Genomic DNA, 22,078 nt, shown 5'->3' with positions numbered 1-22,078 from the left:
AGAAACAACTAATCAGCTTACACTATTTCTAGAACTACATAAAACATAATAATTACATATTTTGGTTCCCTGAGAAGAACAGTGCTCTAACTACAGAGGTCTTTGGAATGCCATCAGTACAGTGAATAAAGAGGTACCTCTTGCACTGCTACTGCAGAGACATCTCATAGTTCCACGTTGATCAGACTCACTTTTGGTATTTTCCTTCAAAATAAACCTTACTCTCCATAGAAGTGTCACTGAAATGGAAGCAAGAGATGACTAGAAACAGTCTAATACTAAAACTGGCTTATCTGTGATTATTTGTTATTGCAAACTGGAATGTATAGTTAGCACACTTGATGACAATGAAGTCTTTAAGAGCACAATTTACCACATTTATTTTACTATAATTAAGATTGTTTTTGAAAACTTTAATATACTACAAGAAGTTTTCAAACCTGTGTTTTTTGGAAAGCTTGCTCTTTTTTTTTTTTTCCTCCAGGGGCAGAACTTCTTAAGTGAGCATAATAAATGTCTGCAGCGTTAAGTCTTCAAGTACAATAAAACAGCGCACAGCAGAAAAATTAATAAAGTCAGGAACCATTTTATTTCCATCCAGCTTTGCAAGTATTAAGGATGGCATGAAAACTTATTTCACCACTGTTAATTATGAAATTATTCCATCCCTTGAAGAGACAAAGTTTATAATGCTTTCCTGGTTTTCCCTCCCAGGTACTTATGAACTGTGTGACTATTTGGTTTGTTTTAACTTTGTTTTTCAGTTCCTATCTAACACATACCTCTTTCTTCCTCTCCTCAGCCACCAAAATACCATAACTGGGCATGGAGAAGCACTGAGGCAGTCAGTAAGTGAGAGGTTATAAAAAACATTAAATAGCAACACACATTACACTGACACCTGGGATGCTCACAACACACAGAAGACAGCTTTATAACCTTATCGTGTTCTGTTTGCCATCATTATCTACGAAAATCAGTACTGTAAAATTTGACTAGTACACGTGCACAATAGTTATTCCAGATTCTTCTGGTTACTCCCAATTTCTAGGCAACATTTTGTACTTACTATATAAGACAAAAATACTGAAACTGATTTCAGATATTATTGCCCAGCTGGTTTTACTAGCAAGACATAAATGGCATCTTCCACAATTATAAAATTAATGCTTAGTACTTGTCAAAAAATCTTCAAAAATTAAGGTATCATCTTGAAAAATGATTTTCAGTATATCCCATGCAATTGAACTGCTCAAATAGCTTAAATTCTCAATTTAAGATATTCTACGTTAGTGAAGAGTTCACATTTAAAAACTAATTCCAGACAGTTTTTAGGCCTCATATGGCAGGAGATGAAACTGTTTAAAATTGTCACTACCAACAGAAATAAATTCCCCATAAGAAAAAAAAAAGTATATACACACACTCACTATAACCAGGCAATCAACTCTTCCATTCCAGTACTATCATAAACATTTAACTAAGTTATTTCAAATAGTAGAATCAAACTGGCAATTCATATTTCAGACTTTCCACATATGATTACCTGTTAAAGGTTGTATTTTTTTGTTCAAGTCCAAACAAATTTTTCTTTTCCAATACAATCAACTCTGTTCAATGCATTTAGGTTTAAGACTAATCTGTAAACTGCTATTCTCTCCATCTATACAGATCTTTAGAGAGTATTAAGTGAAAAGGCTTAGAGGATGCACTGATGTAGAGTTTCATTTCAAGTTTAGCACTTATCTGAGCATGTCTGCAAACGCTCTCTTACACGAGGTGGAAGCGTTTTTAACAACCTTTCTTCTACGATTAGACTATTCCGTTTTAGGAACTGACATTCTTCTAGTTCAGTGGGAAGTGATTCAAGATAGTTTCCAACGAGCTCTAATTGAACAAGATTCAGTAGCTGACCCACGCAAGGGGACAAATTCATCAGACTGTTATTTCCCAGAAGAAGAAATTGCAGCTTTTTGCACTGAAATAATCCATCAGGCAGCATTTCAATCTAGAAAAAGGAAAAAACAAAAATAATCTATGTTAAAATATGTTAACCTGCACTTAAGCTTCAAGTTTTCACATTTCCCGATTTCATTTAAGGGTAAGAAAGCTCTTAGTTCATGGAGGTACATGGAAAGGATAACTAATGCTTTTGTCATTAGATGAGAAAGTGCTTGAGAACGCTACAACATTTTATATACAATTTTTTGTTAAGGAAATGCTTAGTTACTGGCAGAAGTCAAGGCAGAAGCATGGCATGGGTGAGCATATGCATGTGTGCACACGTAGGATTGTGTACAAACATGTGCATGTGCAGGTGATAGGGGAGATAAATAGACCGCCATCTCCTAAGAACCATTTAACGAAGACAAAGCACAGATTCTGTGGAGAGACATTAGCAGCTCCAGTGTTGTGAAACCTGTACAAACAGCACAGTGGTAATTAATCCCGGTCCACACTATTAACATATAAAAACAACCTTACAAGTGAAAGCAATTTGAAACCTGAACAGAAGTCCTCAGGTCATAAACCCTACAATAACAAGCCTCTCAGTTTAGCACTGCTGCTGAGGTTACCAGCTATTTCCCTCCTCCCAGTCAGACAGCTGCGCTGCTCATGAGCTAGCTGCTGATTCACTAAAGCTTTCACTTTAGCCACTTCAGGTAAAAATTTAACACGGATCATTGCCATTAATATACTACATAGGATAGACAGGCGCAGGGAAACGGAAGGTACATTTTAGCACCCATCCCAGCCTATGCTATCTGTGATTATGGAACAGAGCCCTGAAGACACTTTAGGACTAAGATAGCACTTAGTATCAAACAAGCTTTCATGATACTGAAGTTCTAGCAAATAAACAAGTACCACCTTCTCTCAGCTCCACCTTGTTTACTTCAATCATGAGCACTACAAAAACATTTTGAATCAGGACTGCTCCAGAAGGAACAGGAGGTTAAAGTCAATATTTGATTTTCTTTTTTTAAGTAGTAATTCAAAGTTCTACTTACATGGTTTTTTGTCAAAGCCAAGTACTGCAGATTGGTCAGATAACTGATTTCTTCAGGTATAGAGGTTAGCTTATTATAGCTAAGATCCAAATATTGCAACTTTTTGCAAAGAAATAGCTGCAATGGAACATTTTTAATATTATTGTAATTTAGATACAGTTGTTCCAGGTTTGATAACGCACCAATCTGCACTGGAACATATGAAATGCTGTTGTGCCACAGTTTTAAGCAAGAAAGGTTCTTAAGATGCTGAAAACTAATTATTTCTTCCACTGTTCTGAGATTATTTTCTTTTAAGTCAATTTCATGCAAATTGTTTAGGGTAAAAATAGAATGGGGTATGCGCTCTAGATCACAGCAGATTAATTCCAAGGTTCTCAGGTTTACCAGCTTCTTCAAGTTATTTAGCACTATCAATTTATTTCCCTCGTTGTTGATAGACAAGTGTTGCAAAGAAGGCAGAAGATCTGTAACCACTTGAGGTATACGGGAAAGGTTGGTTTTTAAGTGAATTGATCTCAGATTTTTTAGTCCCTGAAAGCTTTCATTGTAAATGGAGTTGTGATGATCTAGCACAAAATATCCCGTTAAGCACAATTCTTTAAGGTTTTTCAGATGAAAGACCCAAAAGGGAATTCTTCCCATCTCACTTGATTTCAGACGCAATGTTTTCAGATTTTCTTCTAAAAAGCTCACTGCTGGATAATCCATAGTTAGTGATGAATGATAAACGTTGAGTTCTTTGAGATTGACTAGCTGGGTCACAGCTGAAGGAAGTTTGGCTTCGGGAATAAGTTCCAAGCTTAGGACTTCTATTTCTGTCAGTTCAAATACACTGTCTGGAAGACCGTTTAACATAAAAAGGTTAAGTTCAATATTGTCCTGGGCATTTCTTACTAGTTTATTTTTCAGTTTTTCCACTGACCATTCATTGTTCAGATTAATCTGTTTCAGTTTGTTTTCACTCAAATCAGACAGGAATATTGAGAATCGTTGGGAATAAAGAGGATCATACTGATCTGCCAAGTGGAGAATAAATGCAAAGTCATTCTTTACATCAGGTATATCGCTGTAGTTACTTTTCTCTCTCAGCTTCTCAAAAGAATATTGCTTAAGTGAACTTCTTAACATCCACCACAAACTGTACGTACAAGTTAAGCCATAGAAGATCACTAAAACAACATAAAACGAAGCCAGAACTTTAAAAATTTCTGCTAGTGAATAAACACACTGGTACCTTTTGTAGCCTGTAAAGGCTTGAACATTAACTACACAATCTATTTCAAGTGTAATAAAAGATAAATAATAGGGAACATAAATTATTATTATTACAAACACAATGACTTTGACTATGATCTGTTTCATATACACTTTATATATGACATCCTTCTCTTCAACGTGTACTCTGAATTTCTTCACTTTTTCAAATATAGCTTTAGCTTGTTCCCCTTCTTTTTTGTCAAGAACACTTGAGGAATTTTCTCTTCCAGTTGTTTCCAAGCCAGGCTGCGTATATGGCAGGGACTGTCTGCTAGCCCCTATATCTACTGAACTCCCAGGTGATGAAATCACTGCTTTGGATTTGGATATTGGCAACTTCCTCACAGACTGCTCGGCAACTGTTTCTGAGAGGGCACGCGTTGTCCATGGAGAATCAAAACACTTCTGAAGAATTGCTACAAAGTGCTCAAGCCTGGAACTTGTACTAGGATAGTAAAGCCAGAAATTACTGCAAGCTGCAAAAATAAAGGTATGCAGAAGCACTAGGTATGGAAAAAATTTGGCAAACCAATGAAGCTCTCTCTCATAACATACTGCGTCAATATAGGAATACTGCTGCCGATGGAGATCATTCTGGATTTTAAGCGGGATGATTATCTGTGCTGTAGAGCTAGCAGACATGTTAAGGTTGGTTTTAACTAAATCCCAAGGCACGGCACAATGATTGTCAAATTCTAGCTTGCAAGGAAGACAACACAACACTCTGGTTTGAGTAAGCTGGAGAGCCCCAGCAAGCACAGCAACTAGCAGCATTATCATGGTGAGGTAATACCAGAAGACATCCCACCATGGTTTTAGTATGTGGTAGGATGACTGGGCATCTGCTAAGTATTTGAGTTCTGTTAGCGTGATCATGACTTTCACCTGTGAGAGAACAGCAGCTGGTAGAGGAAAAAAGAAAAGACATCCTTAGAGAATGGTTAAAAACAATTTATTTCACCATTAAACACTTGAAGCTTATCACTGTTTTCATGATTTGTAGATCTAATATGAAATATTGGCCTAGTATTCAAAGTACAGCGAAAGGATCCAAGAATTCCTGGTACTTAACACCATAGCCATGATTTCATTTTATTTTATTTTTTATTTAATATTAAAATAGCATCAGAAATTAGGAGAAATGCTTTTTTGCATTTGGGTACTAGTCAAGAACAAGCAGGTACGAGTTGAGTGCCTGAGATATTACTAGCAGTCCTTGACCTCTATCCTAAGTTTATGTAACTAAAGTTATTTATCTTTTATTAAGAATGCCAAAAATCAGAGCAATATGGTAACAGGACTGCTCTTGTAATTTAGAATTTTCTACTGAATTAAATCATTCCACCCAATTCGTACAGAATAATGAGTGAACAAAATTTCTTGTAAGAACAGTTCTGCATTACATATCCTTACATATAATTCCCCTTCTCCTACCAAGAGATTTGAAAATGTAGCTTTTCTAACATTTTTATTGTGCATTATTGTCATTCTCATGCACACACATGTATGTAATTGTCAAATTTAACCCCTAGCAGCATACATTTGATTAATACTTACTTTATTAAAGAGAATGAAATATACAGCACCTCTCAGTCAGGAGGTCTACACCTTTTAAAATTCCTTGGACATGCCATCTTTACATTTGTCTTCATTCTGCATGGAAAAACATTGAATATACTTACTTGGGTGAAGCCATTAAAATACAGAGCAAATATTCAGCTTTCAGCACAACTACTGCCTTACTGCAGACATCAGGAGCTGGTAAGCTCTGCACTGCTACAGCTACACAAAATGGAACAGAGCACACTTGGACATGAACATCTTGAGCGTAAAGTCAAAGTTTTACACCATCATATCAACACAAGAAAAAAGAGCAAACAGCCTACAGCTAACTATTTCACTGGAAAGTATTTTTTTTTTCAGCCAAACAGCTCTGTGAAAATAAAATATGCACCATACATTACTCTGAGAAATAGTTCAGTCAGTTTTGATACACCAAAGTTTGGCAGAAAGGTAGGTTTCTCAAAAATTGAGGGCCATATTTTACTTCATAAAACAAATTATCCACTGTCAAAAGCAATACCACAGACACTACCAGTTTTGAGGCAAACTTACTACAAAATTTTGTTAAGCACTACAGATAACAAGGACTGATGATGTTCTGTATTTGTCCTGATGTACTCTTACTGCACTTTTAATTTCCAACACAATTGACAAGCTGCTATAAAAATACAAATAGCAGGACTGAGGCAGAACCCTATTCTTATCCTACATTCACGTTTGAAGAGAGAGGAATGGCCAAAATTAAATTAGTATTTCTTCATTTGACAAGGCAGCTTTTAACAAAATGCAGAAACTTACCAGGCCTGCTCAAGGTAAAGCAGCTGAAGAAGGACAGGATGGTTGTAATATGCTCCTGGAGAGAAAAAAGGTTTCATCAGATCATGAAACATTTGGTTCTCCACAACTGAGTAATTCAACAGCACTTCAGTAGTCTTTCCACAGCAGTGTTTTAAAAAATCTAACATTTAATAAGCCAAAGTTCTAGTTAGAATCCTTTAAGATACCATCCCTGTGAAATATTTACTGGGTCACTAACCAAGCATTGCTTTCCCTGAAGTAGAGATGGAGTAACAGCCCTTGTCATTGTCACCTAAGTGCTAAAAGCCATTTAAGCACAAACGGTTTTGCATTTACATAAGAAGTTGCTACTCCTGCAGCTGAGGTGTTATAACCACAGCTGAGAAATAGCAATTTTTTCATTCACTGCAGCTCAACTTGCAAAAACAGATCTGTAAGTATCTCTAAAATCAGCTCTTTTGGAATAATTCTTTGGCACTTGGACATAAATTCACAGGTGTAAAAACACAGAAAGGTACTAAACACATCAAATTAAGGCTCTCATTTCACTAAAAGTATCTGGATACTGTCTCTACTCAAGCCATAAATGCTTGATTTGAACAAAGTTCAAAAAAAAAGTTTTTTTTTCCCATTTCTAACCTAGAATTAAAACAGAACTTTATAATAAAAAGAAGTATTTAGGACCCCTGTTAAAGTTGTAAAGAACACACCAAGAGATTAATATGTTGAAGATGAAACAGAAGTGCAAAAACCATAAATAGTATATATTTAACAAAGAAAATTTGAAAAGTTGAGGTGATAGCAGAATTGGCTGAGAGTCTGGAATAATGTGAAAAATCATTTGCAGAAGGATGGAAGTATGTTTTTCCTGACAAACACATGGACCTTGCCAAGGGCACGGGCGCATACTAACATTTTAAGAAATTGCTTTTATAACTAAGCACCTAGAGAAAGCTACAAGTAATACAACTTAATAATGCATGTGTATTTTGATACATGGAAGAAAACTCTCCTGGTAACAGACTTGTCTTGGGGAATAATCAAGGCACAGAATTCAGAGTATGAAAAAATATTAACTTATACTACAACAATTAACACTGGTTGGTTTTGTTATTTTAGCTTTGTATTTAAATTACAAAGAAAACCAGAAAAACTGAACTTAAGTCAATTCTGCTAAAAACATACTGTCTGTACTTGAGTATATGCATAACCCAGTACATCATCTTCAAGCAATGCTTTAATGCTCAAAGTGGTTTGTGCTTATGTAGTCAGAGAACTCAGAGTGAGACTGACCCATGTAATTCCATCAGGTTTGCTTCCTACAAAAATGCTTTCTTTGTCATCTCTCTGCCTCACACTAGAAAATTGTTAGTCCCTATCACATATCCTAGAAAAGAAAAGTTCTTACTGGGGTTTTAGAACTGTTTCTAGCAGAAAGTGAGTGTCACAGTATTAAGTGCTTAGATACTTAAACTCCAGTTATCCTAATGACCACTTTTGAAACCTCCTGATGAAACGTGTATTTATTACAATTCCATGTATGCAAAATAAACTCCCCTATTGGAGAAATACACAGTATATACAAGTATAATATAAACATGTGAATTATTAATGATAATTTTGCTCAAGACAGTTTTCTTTCAGATCTGATCTGTATGCCAAGACTGACTAATCAAATGGAAAGAAGCTGAAGTGTAATGGGCTTGATGACTCTCATCTCCAGCTGCTTTCAACCCATATCAGAGCCATAAAAGCTTTTCAAAGTGGCCTAATTCAATTGGCACTCTTTCTCAGAAGATGAGAGAAAGAAATTTAGCCCCAAGCTAAGTGATGACTTCAGGAGTTACCCCAGGCTGGAACCATGTCTCAGGCCAGAAAAATAAAATAGTAGCATTCACTACTAACTAGGCAATTTTTAATTACTTACAACTTCAATAGAAACAAATCCAGCATATGAGTAAGAGGCTATCATTCTGAAAAAATATTACCTATTACCACTAGAAACTCTATCTTCCTCCAAAAGGTTGCTTAGTATTGCATTACTCCTCCCCTTGGTCAATGCTTATATAACTGTAGGCACACTTGGTTGGGGTGGCTCTGACACGTGACACTTGTCCCCAGATGATGATGGGCTACAAAAGCCAATACCTGACAGGAGGTTTTGTTTTACACAACTCAAAAAAATAACCTTCAGTATTGAACAGATTTTTCTGACACTTAATCAAAATATATTTTACACAACTAAAGTATACTTTGACAGGTATCCCAGTGACACTGGAATAGATAAGTAAATAAATCCTCATGAATATTACAAAAGCAAAAAAAAGGCACAAACCTTGCTCATTCACCCCCAACATGTCTTTTCTGGTTAGAACTTCCCCATCTATAGGCATGCCACCATCTCCTTTTTTAAGCATCCCAAAACAACAAAAAGCCCAGGTACCGCAAGTGTTCTAGGGCAGCTCAGAATTCATGAAGAACGCAACTGCTGCACAGCCTCAGCAGATGCCTTCACACACCTACTGCTTTTTGTTTCAGCTTTCTACTGAGAAGTGATAGAATACTCAATCCAAGTGATAGAATACTCAATCCAATCCATTTGATATATGGTCTTCCAAAACCTGTACTTTGGTCACTTGCATGCACAGAGACGTAGTTTTAGGATCTTTTAGATGGGGACTGTATTTTTGCATCTGAATTCCACTGAATGCCAAACAACATGCAAACAAGATTAGAGAAAGCTTCTTTCTAGCTCCTTCTGAAGAAGGTCACAAGTGATGATTAAACTTAAGTGATTATCCTTCTGTATTCAAAATAAGCCTCAAGACACTCCCAAACTCTACAATAAATGTTGCTCAAGCACTGGATGTTCAATACTACAGTAACAACAGTGTTACAAGTTTTACAAACTTTCAAACCATTGAATACCTGAAGACCTTTCAAACAGTCTAGGATCTTAACCACAAGTAGGCAACCTCAACTCTCTGCATACAGACCAGCTAGTCCTTAAGCACTGCTGTGCTCAGGACAGTACTGCTGAACATAAAATGTGGACCAGTAATTGCAAAGTCTTCCACTGTTTAAGGTAGTCCTTTCTCTCTAGAGAAGGCTACTTATATCAAGCTATTTAGACATTCATTTCTGGGAAGTCAAACATGTTTTTAGTACAAAAATTTAGTAAATTAGGCTATGCTTACACTTTCACTTTACATGGGTTGCCCTCCTTCCCTGCTACTGCTTCAAAGTTAACTGCCTAGCACACAAGCTGATAAAAGAAAAAAAGCCTTGCAAAATTAAACTATCTAACACTGCCACTACCAAAACTTCCGTAAGCTGAGAAACTAGATTAGCATGTAATTTGGCAAGGATATAATAAGTAGTTTCCCCAACTACCCAATAGCTTGAACATTCCTAGGCTCAACACAGGCCTTTGAGCAGGTGAAAAAAGGTGTCTTGAAGGCAGCTTCACCTAAACACAGAATATCAGTGTTGATTTTTATTACTTCCTTTCTCTGCTATGCTTAATTCAAGGGAAATACTTTATCTTGCCACCTAATCTAAATTAGAAGTAAGCTTTATTCCAAATTGACTTGCTTTACAAGCAAAAGCCTTATTCTTGAAATCTGACTGAGCAGGATTACCTGCATCACATTATACATTTCCAAGCTATGCTGCAGCACTCCTGAAAACACCAGTCTTCCTCAAACCATAGGTAGCTAACTTCTCCTTAAATGTCATCAATATGCAAGGATTTAATCTGTTCCGTGTTTAAGAAAGTCCAGTAAAGAATTAGTCTGTGGTATTAAAACAGGTCCCTGGTCAAATGCTCACTAGGAGGTGGATCACCTCCCAACAGTCTGGTCACACAGCCAGTTCCCGTTACCTGCCTGTAGGCACATGACAATGGATTGCATCAGTGAGGTCTGCCCAAGTGCATGGGGTTACCTGGGCTTAATTCTCAATACTGGATGGGAGGGAGAAACCAAGTTAAATATTTTGAGGGTTAAACTTTCTAATGAAGTCATATTACAAGTCATCAAGACACATACATTTAGGGAAAAACAGTACTTTTAGTCTCATACTAAGTTAGCTTGGAGAACAATTCTAAATACATGCTTCAACTTTAGTAAAAGCACTTCTCCAGCCCTCTCCTCAAGATGTTGCCTTCTAGCCAAACCAGAAGGTCACAACCTATGCTCCTAGAAAGGACTGTACTGCTGAGAAACATTTATGCACGCAAGCTAAAAATAAAAACAAACTACCCAGTTTAAATCCAAGTTTAAGGCTAGACAGACAGTAGTTGGGAGCTTACAGAAAAATCACTGCAAAACAGAAGTGGCGAGTAGGCACAAAGCTACATTTCTGGATGGGCACGTTTGAGCTGAACAGCAACCTGATGGTAACGAACATGCAAGGAAATTGAGAAGTAGACCTGCTTTGTCTGTCTTGCAAGTCATTGCATCATGACTGACCTCTCTGAAAGTAAGCTTTCTACATTCTGGGCAGTGATCCTCACAGGGATGCTTTCTCACCACGCAGGGTGCTTTCTGAGATCCCTACCAACCCACGCAAAATCTGGACTCTGCATCAATTCTGATTTACTTTTCTAGTGAGTAGTAGTTTGTATAGCTTCAGTGGCCCAGCAATATTTTCAAACTCAGACACATATATTTAAAAATCTATAAATTAAGGTTATATCAGATAGTGATGGTAGTATAACAGAGGAAGGGTTTCCACTAAACTGACAGATGTTAGCATTGTGGCCTCTACCTTCCTTAAGGAGGCAATGTAAATCTTCAGCCAAGCTGTATGCAGTAACTTCCCTGGACTATGGATTTATTTTCAGCTTGTGCTCTCATCTTTAATTAACAATATAAATACATTAGCTTAAAATTAATAAAATACATATTAGCATCTAAAATATTGATTACAGTCAATATGGAAAAAGCAGAGAAGCCAAATGGTAAATTCAGTTAGAGACATGTTTTGTTTCACCCTAATATTTAATTAGTGATTCAACCAACTTATTTAGTTTGTATTCTCACAGGAAACCAGCACTTCTTCCATAGAAAACAGAGTGGGTTTTTTGCACTCCATTAATCTCCATTTCTTCAGACACTTGTATGTTTCACTTATTTCCCTGTAAAAGGAAATTATAAGTAGTGCACCAAAAGTTTCACATTGGCATTCCAAACTTGAAAGTATCAGCCACTTGAAGATCTACCATCAAGAGTCTGCTTGGCAATTGCTGAAGGAACAGCAAAACCTATTAACGCATGACAAGTAACTGCAGAGTTCCATGAGGATTTAAATTCTTATTATTTTTATTTATTTATATATATATATTTTTAAGTGAGCATAACAAAGTGTAGCACTGCTGACTGGAAGAGGAGGGCATTGGGGAGCCTAGGACCACCCAACAAAAAATAAGTCCCAAATATTTGTTGTGCAGCACCATGCAGTCTAGTCACATTCATTCATTTTTAACACAAAGAGGTCAGTATCCACAGTGAAGCACTGTCTTCCAGCAGCTTCTTTTTCAGCCCCGTAACATTTTGAAGTAAACAAAATTTTTCAGTATTAAGAAAAATATAGGAGAAGGGCATGGATTCTTGCTAGCAAAAGATCTGCTATTTCTGAAGACATACACACTTGTAAGAACCCAAAGAAGTCTATTCTTTTAAGCTTGGCATTAGCCCATAATGACGTACACAACAGAAAAGTCAGTTCACATTAGTCTCAAAAAGGGGACACAGATTCATAAGCAGGATCAGCACCCAAACTGTACACAAGACTCATTTAAATATAAATTTGAAGCCAAGAATGTTCAAAGAATGTATGAAAGATCCCTTTGTAGACAAGCTACCTTTTTGTGAATTGGTAATGGATTTGTGGAATAGGATTGACAGCACTGAGGAACCAGATTGCGTTAACCACAGCTATGTACTCTCATTATCAACATCACCCTAGAACAGCTCATGCTATCACCCAAGCATACAATCATGAACTTCACATAAACTTTAATAAGTCCACTTAAAAAAACAAAAAACAAAACAAAAAAAAACTATGGCAGTCAACATTGTAGATGTGGAAGCAAAAATTAAATGGAGCTTGCCAGACCAGCTAGGTGCATTTCTTTGATAAAGTAAATGTTTTTCTAAACAAGCCAAACATAAGAGATTGAATTGAAACAGGCAAAGAACTACATATTTTTGCTGTGACTTGAGCCATGTGTTGGAAGCAACCAGAAGAGGGGAAAAATCCTGCCTGGACTGATCTTTGGTAGGAAAGATACACACCACCAAGGATGCAGCCCTAGGAGCAGGAAAGGCTGTCCTACATTAGTACCAAAGAAAACACTTCCACCATAGAAGGGTAACATCCCTGTACAAACCTCATTTGCATTATGAAAGATCATTAGCATCTCATTTAGGAAAAAAAACAAAACAAAAAAAAACAATCAGGACTGCAAGACTAAGAACGCTCAGAGGACTGGTGGTTCTTAAGCAAGTAGATTACAGGAAGCTGTCTTTCTAGTACAGAAGAGATGAGTGAGAAATTACTGGGGGTGAAGAGGCGAGAACAGAACAGCCTGGGAAACACATCTGCCTTCTCAGGACAGATGCACACAGCCCATCTGTGCTCAGCTAATGCTTATTCCAACCAGCGTGGGAGGAGACCACTCTCTCCAGGAATGACTGCAGGCATGTCAAGCAGTCAGACATTCCAGCCCAAGCGTGCCATGGAAGGTATCAGGGAAGCAGCACAGATTACACTCTCAAGTGGTGCCTAGAAAGAGGTAAGAATGGGCCTCCTTTGCTGTCCCCTCAAGTCCCGGCTTTGAAATCAGTACTGCAATGCTGAAGACAGAAATTCTTTGCCAATACTACAAGCAGTCCATGCTTCTGAGTTCCAAAGAAACATCTGAGCAAGTTTGAAGCAGTAAGTACGAAAAGTCTCCTTGGCTCTTCACCCATGCCTTTGGTGTAATCTTGCTTAGGGAAGAAATCTCAACATGTCTAGACTGGGACCAGTATCTGTGGCATGCTGTACCTTTTATAACTTTCTCAGAAACCATCTTATAGAACAGTACACCAAGTCTTTCATCCCAATACTGACGTGGCTAGCACAGTCAGACATCTCTCAACTGCATGGAACTAGCTTTTCAAGCTCACTTTTAATGCCTTTTTATTCTTGTATCCACATCCCCAAGTCTTCCTCATGCTGAGAAATATGAATACATAACCATAAAACAATGGTATCAGCAGGATCCCTCCAGCATACTAAAGGAAGTCTCAATAGTATCTACTTAATTCTGCATACCAAGATAAGTGCTACAATAGAAAATTAATTCTTATCCTCTTAGTTTCCAGAAATCAGACAGATACTCACCACGTCCATTCATTGTGCTGCTATGCTCAGGACATCAGAAAGCAAAGCATACCAAGATAACACTAGAGAATACTCATTACTTAAATGCTACAGGGTTCCTCTACCAGCAGATTCTTTAATTATAATATAGTTTATTATCTTCAGTCTTCAAGAGCAGTACAAGTACAAGAGAGGCCAGCTGCATAAAGAAGTTAAGAATACTTAACAAAAGACCATCCTCCCCTGGGAAAAGGCAGGGAATTATGCGTACGTGCCCTTCCATTTTCAGTGTACTTTCCAATAAACTGACTCTTGAAAAAACTGTAAATGGCTAGAAACCCTAGTAATATCCAAGATGTTCCCAGTGAGTCTACAGAAATCAAGTCTAAGTAAAGAAGTATTCTGAGAAAGAGGAACCATAGAGTATGTACACACACCTGAGCTAGCTCTGAATTAGTTTTCCAACCAGCACCAGCAGTGCTGCTGTCACAGCACAACAGAGTGGACTACAAATCCTAGTAAGCATTGGGCCAGTTTTGCAATCCACAAGGATATTGTGGTGCTACGGCTAGGCAGCACAGCAGCATACATGCTGCTGTAAATCAGCACCGTGGGTACTGATGCATTCACTAAGCACGGTCATGTTCTGATTTGGTACTTCTGGATAAAGGGCCTAGGAGGAATTCAGCAGCACTGAGCTGAGATCAAGAACAAAGTGGCCAACGTGCGACACATGATGGGAAATCTTGCCTGTTTTGCTGAGAGCAGAGTATTGAAATTCAATGTATTTAAGTAATTATTTTATGTTGGGAAAGTTTTTAGTTAGGGAAACTGATGATTTTTCAATAGTTATAGACTGCCAAGACCAAACACGTCCTATCAGGATAACAGATTTTAAAAAAAACAGAAGCATCAAGTTAACAAATGAAAAATAAATACACTCTGCCTGTGCAAGATAATTATTACCACACTTAAACATAAACACAAGACTTAAGAACAAACATACAGCATGGCTAGTATCTCTTCTTAGAAGAAAAAGCATTTCTTCTTGTTTAATTGGAAAGACAGTTACTGCCAAAAGCCAGATGACAAGCTGAAACACTCGATTCTAGATATTCCAACTAAATACCTATAAAAATTAACAAGAACAGATAAATATCCAACATACATCTGATTCAAACTCAGCTACTCTGTGTATGTGAATTCTCCCCAAACCCATCTTGCTAACATTTTATAGAACCTCCACACCTCAAAGTTAAAATTAAAAAAAAAAAAAAACAAAAAAAAAACAAAAAAAACCAACAAGTTGTGAAGCTCTAATAAAAAACTCCCCTGAAATGGAAGCGGAATAGGTTTTACTAACCATCCAGCAGGGTGCATACTGACTGCACAATCCCCTCAATCTTCTAAGCATCTTTTCCATCTCTATATTTCTCTGTATTATCTATTCAACCAAGCAGCCATTTTTCTTTAATGAAATTAAAGGACTGAAGGACAAGTTTCCACATTGCATGTCCTACGCAATACTACATTTTCTGAGAACACGTCTGCATGCAATCACTAGAGCTAAAAGCACGGTTACAGTTACCTACCAGAAGCATCTCCTAGAAAAACGCTGTTTCAGAACAAGGTACAAGTGATCAGTATTGAGCACTACAGTAAATCTGCAGTAATCCTGCTTTGATACCTTGACAGACAGTTAGCTTAGTACTTAAACTTTCTCTTTATACTTCTGTCAAGTTGAAGCATGCTGCACAACAGTCCTCCACCACACCAAATCCCCTTTATGAGCAGGCTGTCTGAGCAAACCTAACAACTGGCAACGTTGTTTTGTTTTTTTTCCTTCCAGACAGCATTTCTACAAGAACAAATGCCACTTTTCAGTATGAAGCCAAATGTAGTAACTTCAAAAACAGAAGTCAAGGTTTTACCACCGCTTGAGTCAATTAAGAGCTTTGAAGTGAGAAAAAACAAAACAAAACAAAAAAAACCTCCACCCCCCAGTTTATACGAAACTGAGTTAACAGCTCCAAGCAAAGCCAACGTTACTGAACTCCTGTTTGAAAATGCACTTGAACTGAGCCAGGATGTGCCCGGAGTCAACTAGGCAATGTTTTGGTGCTTTCCTGACTTTGAGCCAGTGTCATTGTAAAATTAGTATTTAAACAGCGTTAATGTTTAATAAAAGACATTTACTTAGAAAACAAGTGCCTTTACTTGCAAGGACACTGGCTGAGTAATAATCACTTTCACACTTCCATTTGTTGGGGGTGGAAAGCAATAGATTATCACCCCTGTTAATAATTTAAACAGCCCAGAAACAGGCAGTTTCTGTTGAAGGTTTTCAAGCACCTCCCTTCTTCAAGTATTTTGGATTACACTATAACTGCATATCAAGATTTTGCCTTCATTCACAAAAAAGAATTTTAAGGATAAATACATTAACAACAGAATCTAAATTTGCAGTTCTCAAATTCCAGCTCAGTAGATATCTACGTTTACATGCAGGAGAATTTAACCTACCATAAAATATCTAGATAAATATCTGAAAACCTCAACTACTCACAAAATACCAATATTTTCCCGAGCAAACTATAGCAGTAAGGTCTGGGAAATCATGGGTTATATTTCCAAGGTTTTTAAGTGAGAGCATTAAAATTGATGTCACTAATTATTGCTAAATGAACTACATGACCATAGTTTTGTAGTTGTTATTGCATAAAACTGAAATTTGGCTTCCATATTAAACAAAAGCCACAACTCAAGCAAGTATCTCCCAAGCAAGCAAATAGTGTTTGCAACACAGCAACCCAAAACAACTCCTAAGCCCACTAACAATTAGCAACAACAAAAAAAAGATTGCCTTGCTAACATTTTTTATTGGTATCACTGGATTCCTTATTGAAGGGATCAAAAAGGCCAGTTTCCTACATTGAAAGTCCACAATTTATTTATGAGAAACTGCATTCCAGCTTACAATACTAGAACACAATGAAAAGTTGAACACTTCTCATGGAAGTGCACTTACACCATCTAATTCAGACATGCATTACTTTGACACAGAATGGCACCAGTAGGAATTAAATGGAAGACACTCCATTAGGTGTTCTCTCCGCAATTCCTTTCTGATTGTTGGAAGACCATAGAACCCTCTCTGGTGTACACTGGAGGAGAGCATGCCTGTGTCATGCACCAAACTACATTTGCAATGGCTTCCTTGATAGCTGTACTGTCTACCTTTCTTGCAAAGTACAACATCAATAGAAATTAGTCTTCTCATACCAATTAACTGGGGAAACTATTCATATGAATTCTAAAGCTTTAGTTCAATATAGAACACAATTTGATTTCAACAAGTTCAAACCTGAATCGAGAACCAGCACACAGCATGCTAGCATCTCTTGGTGAAAAGCAACAACAAATCCAAGCATAACTATGATGAAATGAAGTCTGCATACCAAGTCTGCTACAACTCTAACCGGGACATAGACACTATATATATATATATATGTATGAAGAGAGAGAGAGAGAGAGAGAGAGAGCACACAAATATGCAATTTAGTTATCAATAAGTTAAGACCACATGATTCATAACAACCTGACATTGAGACTGAACGTCCACATGGTAACAGGGGTGTGAATGTAAAGCTACATTTACCAGCTACAACAAAGCTGAGTTACGAGCTCCTAGTACGTGGCTCTGAACTCACTCCATACAGAACACAAACCTTGGTCAGATAGGACTTGCCATAGCTTGTCACCAGTTAAGAAGAATCAAGAGAATGTTTCATTAGTTAATTAGCAAATTAAGAATAGATTCCTCTGTTCCTAAAGTAGCATAGCCTATCCCACTCAAACATTAACATTCCAGCATATTTAAAGATTCAAATATTAATTCCACTTTACATTCCCTCTCCTTTTACGTAGCTACCCTAGTAATCTAACCAATCATCTCTGTAATCATAGCACAGGCTTCTAACTTCTTAAAAAGAAAAAAAGACTGCAAGAGCAACTGGCAGAATAATGCTATTTGCAAGACAACAGCTGAACAGCTGTTGTGAGGATGTCTACAGGAAGGATAAATACAGCCCACAGGTTAGAGGAGGAAATAAAGGCAGCAGTGTGAAACAGGCAGCTGAGACCAGTACAAACCATGCTGTATCCCCCTTAGTCACATGAAATACCCATTTCTAATCCCAGCAGAGTAAAGCTTTATGGCTTTAGCAGCCTGTAGTAGTATTACTAGAGCTACAGCCTCCTTCGCTACCTCTAGTGTGGCAGGCAGGGCAAGTGCAAAAGCAACTAAAGGAACCCAAGACTTTCTTCCTCCCTCCTCTCATTCAAGAAATCCATTATAAGAATGCTTCTTTGGCAGTGATATACTGCTCTGCGAGGCTCATTTTATAATATTGAATTACAGATAGATGCCTCTTTAGTATTACTGCTCTGCCTTAAATTTATACAACATGCTGTCACCAACTTCAAAGAGCACTTGTACAGGTACCTTGTGAGAAACAAAAGGAAATTAATTTTACTTTTGTCCCCATGATAATACTATCTTCCTTAAAAAAAAAAAAAAATAGTGGTCAGACCAACAACTTTTTTCTCTCAAGACTGTAAGAGAACAAACATGCAAATTTCAATGAATTACATGAAACCTACTGAAATTGAAATGGTTACTACGTAAAATATGTGCTAGCATGAAACTCTGCGATAAGCACTGTTACCTAGCTACAACAGGATGTTTTAAAAACACTAGGGAAAACCCTTAAGAGAACTTGTAGCCTATCCTAACTCCCGGTTCTACACTGCAGCCCTTCTCCCTCCCGCTCTCTCTCCTACCACATCCCTCGCTGTGGTCAGCACCGCAGCTGCTGAAGAAAAGTCCTACTTGGGAGAACTCTTCCACTCCTCCCAGGGCCTGCTGAGCGAAGAAAATGCATACAATTTACAGAGACAATACATAATAAATTATATGAGTGATATATTGTAATGTTACATTACTTAAGCTTTGTGAGCTCTCTCCCTCCCCCCAAAAAAACTTTATGAACGCAGACAAAACAGATAAGCAACCCTTTGACCAGTCGCTCTCCCTGCTAAGCAGGTACAGAGAGGAGACTTGTGAGACACGGGGAAGGGAGCGATGCCTTATCTTATCGCTTCAGCTAGCAGGCAGGGGAAGCCAGGAGTCAGCAGAACACGCCGCTGAAACGCCTGAAAACGCAAGTGAGCACGGAGCTCCCGGCTCGCTGCAGCGTTACCCAGGGCTGCTGCTTGACAGGACCGCACCAGGTGCTAAGGCGAGCACAGCGAGCCCAGCGGCGCGGTTAACGACAGCCTCCACGTAGACCCGAGCCCCGGGGAAGCCCGGTTCGGTGCTTTATCCCCCAGGCCCCGCAGCACGGGCTGATCGCCCCCCGGACACGCGGCCACCGGGCGCCAGGAGGGTTCCCCGGTGTCCGGGCGGAGCAGCCGGGCCGGGCGGCAGCGCGGAGGCCGCGGCCAGAGCCCAGCGGAGCCCGGGGCGGGGCAGGGCAGGGGCAGGGGCAGGGGCAGGGGCAGGGGCAGGTGCCGCCGCCACACCTGGCCCTGGAGGCGGGCGCGCGGCGCTACCGGCCCCGGGCGCGGCGCCTCCTCCCGGCCCCACCCGCACGGCGCCAGCCCCAGCCCCAGCCCCAGCCCCGCTCCCCTGGGGCGAGCGGGAGGGCGCGGGGCCGCTCCCCGCAGGCCGTGGCGATGCGGCACCTGCCGGCGGCGGCTGCCCCGCGCTCACCTGGCCGCGCCGCCGAGCCTCGCCTCGTCTCTCCTCGCCCCGAGCCGAGCCGCCCCGAGCCGCGCCCGCCGCCCGCCAGCGCCCGCCAGCCCGCAGCGCAGCGCAGCGCAGCGCGAGGCACCGGCTGCAACCGGCGCTCCTCGGCTCCGGACCCGCCCCGCCGCGCGTCACCGCCCGCGCCGCCCAATGGGGCTTGCGGCCGGCGGGCCCGCTGACAGGCCGCGGGGCGGCGGCGGCCCGGGCGGACAAAGGCGGCGCCGCGCACCTGCGGCCCGGCCCGGCCTGAGGGCAGCCCGGCAGGCACCGGGCGGGAGGCTCGGCCGAGGGAAGGGCCCGCCCCGCCCGGCCCCGGAGACCCCCCCCGGGGCCCTGTGGGCGCAACCAGGCTCGTCCGGCACCGGTCCCGTCACCGGGTCGGGTGCGCGCGGTGCCCGTCCTCCTGCTGAGAGGCACAGCCCAACGCCGCGCTGCTGCGGGGCCAGACCCTACCGCGGCCGGTCAGATCCAGCCCAAAGCAGGTAACGCGTACAGAACTTCACAAGTATGCACGCTTAAAAAACCAACCCACGCACCGTAAGTTTTTTGACTTTCCTGCCTCACTTCCTCTTTCTCCAGCTGACAGTGCAATTCCCACCCTCAGCCCTGTCTGAAAAGCTGCTTCTGCAGGGCTAAATGCGAGAAAGCCTGAAAAAAAGGGCTGATTTCTGCCCGTATTCCTCTCAATACCTCAGCAAATGGGGTGTTTCTGCCTCCTCTTAGTCACACGCACAAACATCTCATTCTGCTCAATAAATTTTCCTGCAATATTTTCATTCTTAGCCACCCCACTGCAACAAATCTATTCAGAAACATATTTACAACATAATTATACTCCTTACATTCATTCTGCTACAATAATGTTTGTTAATTGTCTAGTCGTCAGCTAGGAAAAAGGATCTGTTTTCAAAATACTGCTTTTCCCCCACAAAACACCAAAACCCTTTTCCTCACAGCTTAACAACCCCCCCTTCGTTTAAGCAGCACAGGCTCTAGATTTTGTGGAAATAAATTGCAAATTATATGGAGCACACAATTATCTATTATTATTCAACTTAAAAGAACTATTAAAATACAACATATTTCTGTGCAAAACAAGTTTTGGAACACAAACGTTGCCGTTGAGCCAAAACTGAAACTACTTACAAATAAAAGTGAAACTGGTGTTTTAACCCAAACGTACAGACCTGCCAATGCAAATATGTATGTTGTAAAAAAAGCACACATTTGTTTTTCCAGTTTGCAGCCATATTGGTAGCATAGTAGAGAATGTGTGTGTTTTGCGTTTGTTTCAGGCTGATTGGTGTTACTTATGATGATACAATTTGATGAATAGTAATTTAATGTCAGAGGTGACAGTAGTGAGACATTTTCTGCAATTTCTTCTCTAAGAAGCATTCTTAAAGTTTGGTAAGCATTAGCTAGGCCAGCAATCTTCCTAAGAGACCCTTCTGTCTCCTGACCTGCCACCTTCATACCCTTCGTGTATCTTGACTTCCACCATCAAGATAAATCATCTGCTCTGCTAGCATTTGCCTGATTAATGATTTCATCCGTTTTCCCTTCTTGGAACTGTTTACCCTTTCTGTGAGCAAAGTAAATAAAAGTATATCTTATTCTATAATTTTTATTTCTACTTACTTAAAATGAGATGTCTGTCTCTATGATCTGTCACGCTTTTCTTTTTTTGTCAGCAATAGGCTAGGAGGACAAATTAATATTTCATTAAATTATAAAACCAGGAACACTTTGTTGTGCTAAAAATAAAAGGAAAATATTAAGTCAGAACACAAAACCCAATGGCTATAAGGCTCATAATTGCTTGAGTAACAGACTGAAACCTAACTTTCTAGGTTTGGTTTTTATTTACTCCACTGCTGAGTGGCTCCTGGGGATCCACAAGGGGAGCACTCCTCTCACCGATCACTCTCCACAAATCTCCCAGTGATGATACCTGAGCAAAGGGAATATTCTGTTACCCACCTACTCAAAACCAACTCTGTTTTTAGCTGTGCAGCTCCTGACTGTAAATCCAGCAGATCAAGTTCATCTTCAGAGTTATTTTAGTGCTATTACATTAGGATTAATTTCTTCCAGTCTTTTTCAAGCAGCACTATCCAGAAAACATTCTTCAAGTTCTAACACCCTTTCTAGTTGTTCATCACAGACATTTATAAGATACTGAAAAACAACAGCTTGACAATCCAAGAAAAGTTGAGTTTCATTTCACACATCATGCCATCCCTTCATCTTTTTTAACTTGATA

General features: G+C 39.6%; 1 protein-coding gene across 1 annotated transcript; it reads right to left on the bottom strand.

Moving 5' to 3' along the window:
- Window positions 1–353: 353 nt before the first annotated feature.
- On the bottom strand, window positions 354–19,894 carry LRRC8B (leucine rich repeat containing 8 VRAC subunit B). Its single transcript, XM_032191916.1, has 5 exons — window positions 19,777–19,894; window positions 6,633–6,687; window positions 5,829–5,924; window positions 3,012–5,173; window positions 354–2,008 (listed from the first exon to the last, which is right to left on the bottom strand). Exons 4-5 carry the CDS (start codon window positions 5,145–5,147, stop codon window positions 1,736–1,738), a joined length of 2,409 nt encoding a protein of 802 aa, XP_032047807.1. The 5' UTR covers window positions 5,148–5,173; window positions 5,829–5,924; window positions 6,633–6,687; window positions 19,777–19,894; the 3' UTR covers window positions 354–1,735.
- Window positions 19,895–22,078: the final 2,184 nt, after the last annotated feature.

Source organism: Aythya fuligula, chromosome 8 (genome assembly GCF_009819795.1).
Source record: "Aythya fuligula isolate bAytFul2 chromosome 8, bAytFul2.pri, whole genome shotgun sequence".
NCBI classification, from domain to species: Eukaryota; Metazoa; Chordata; class Aves; order Anseriformes; family Anatidae; genus Aythya; species Aythya fuligula.
This window is presented reverse-complemented; position numbering and strand designations above follow the sequence as displayed.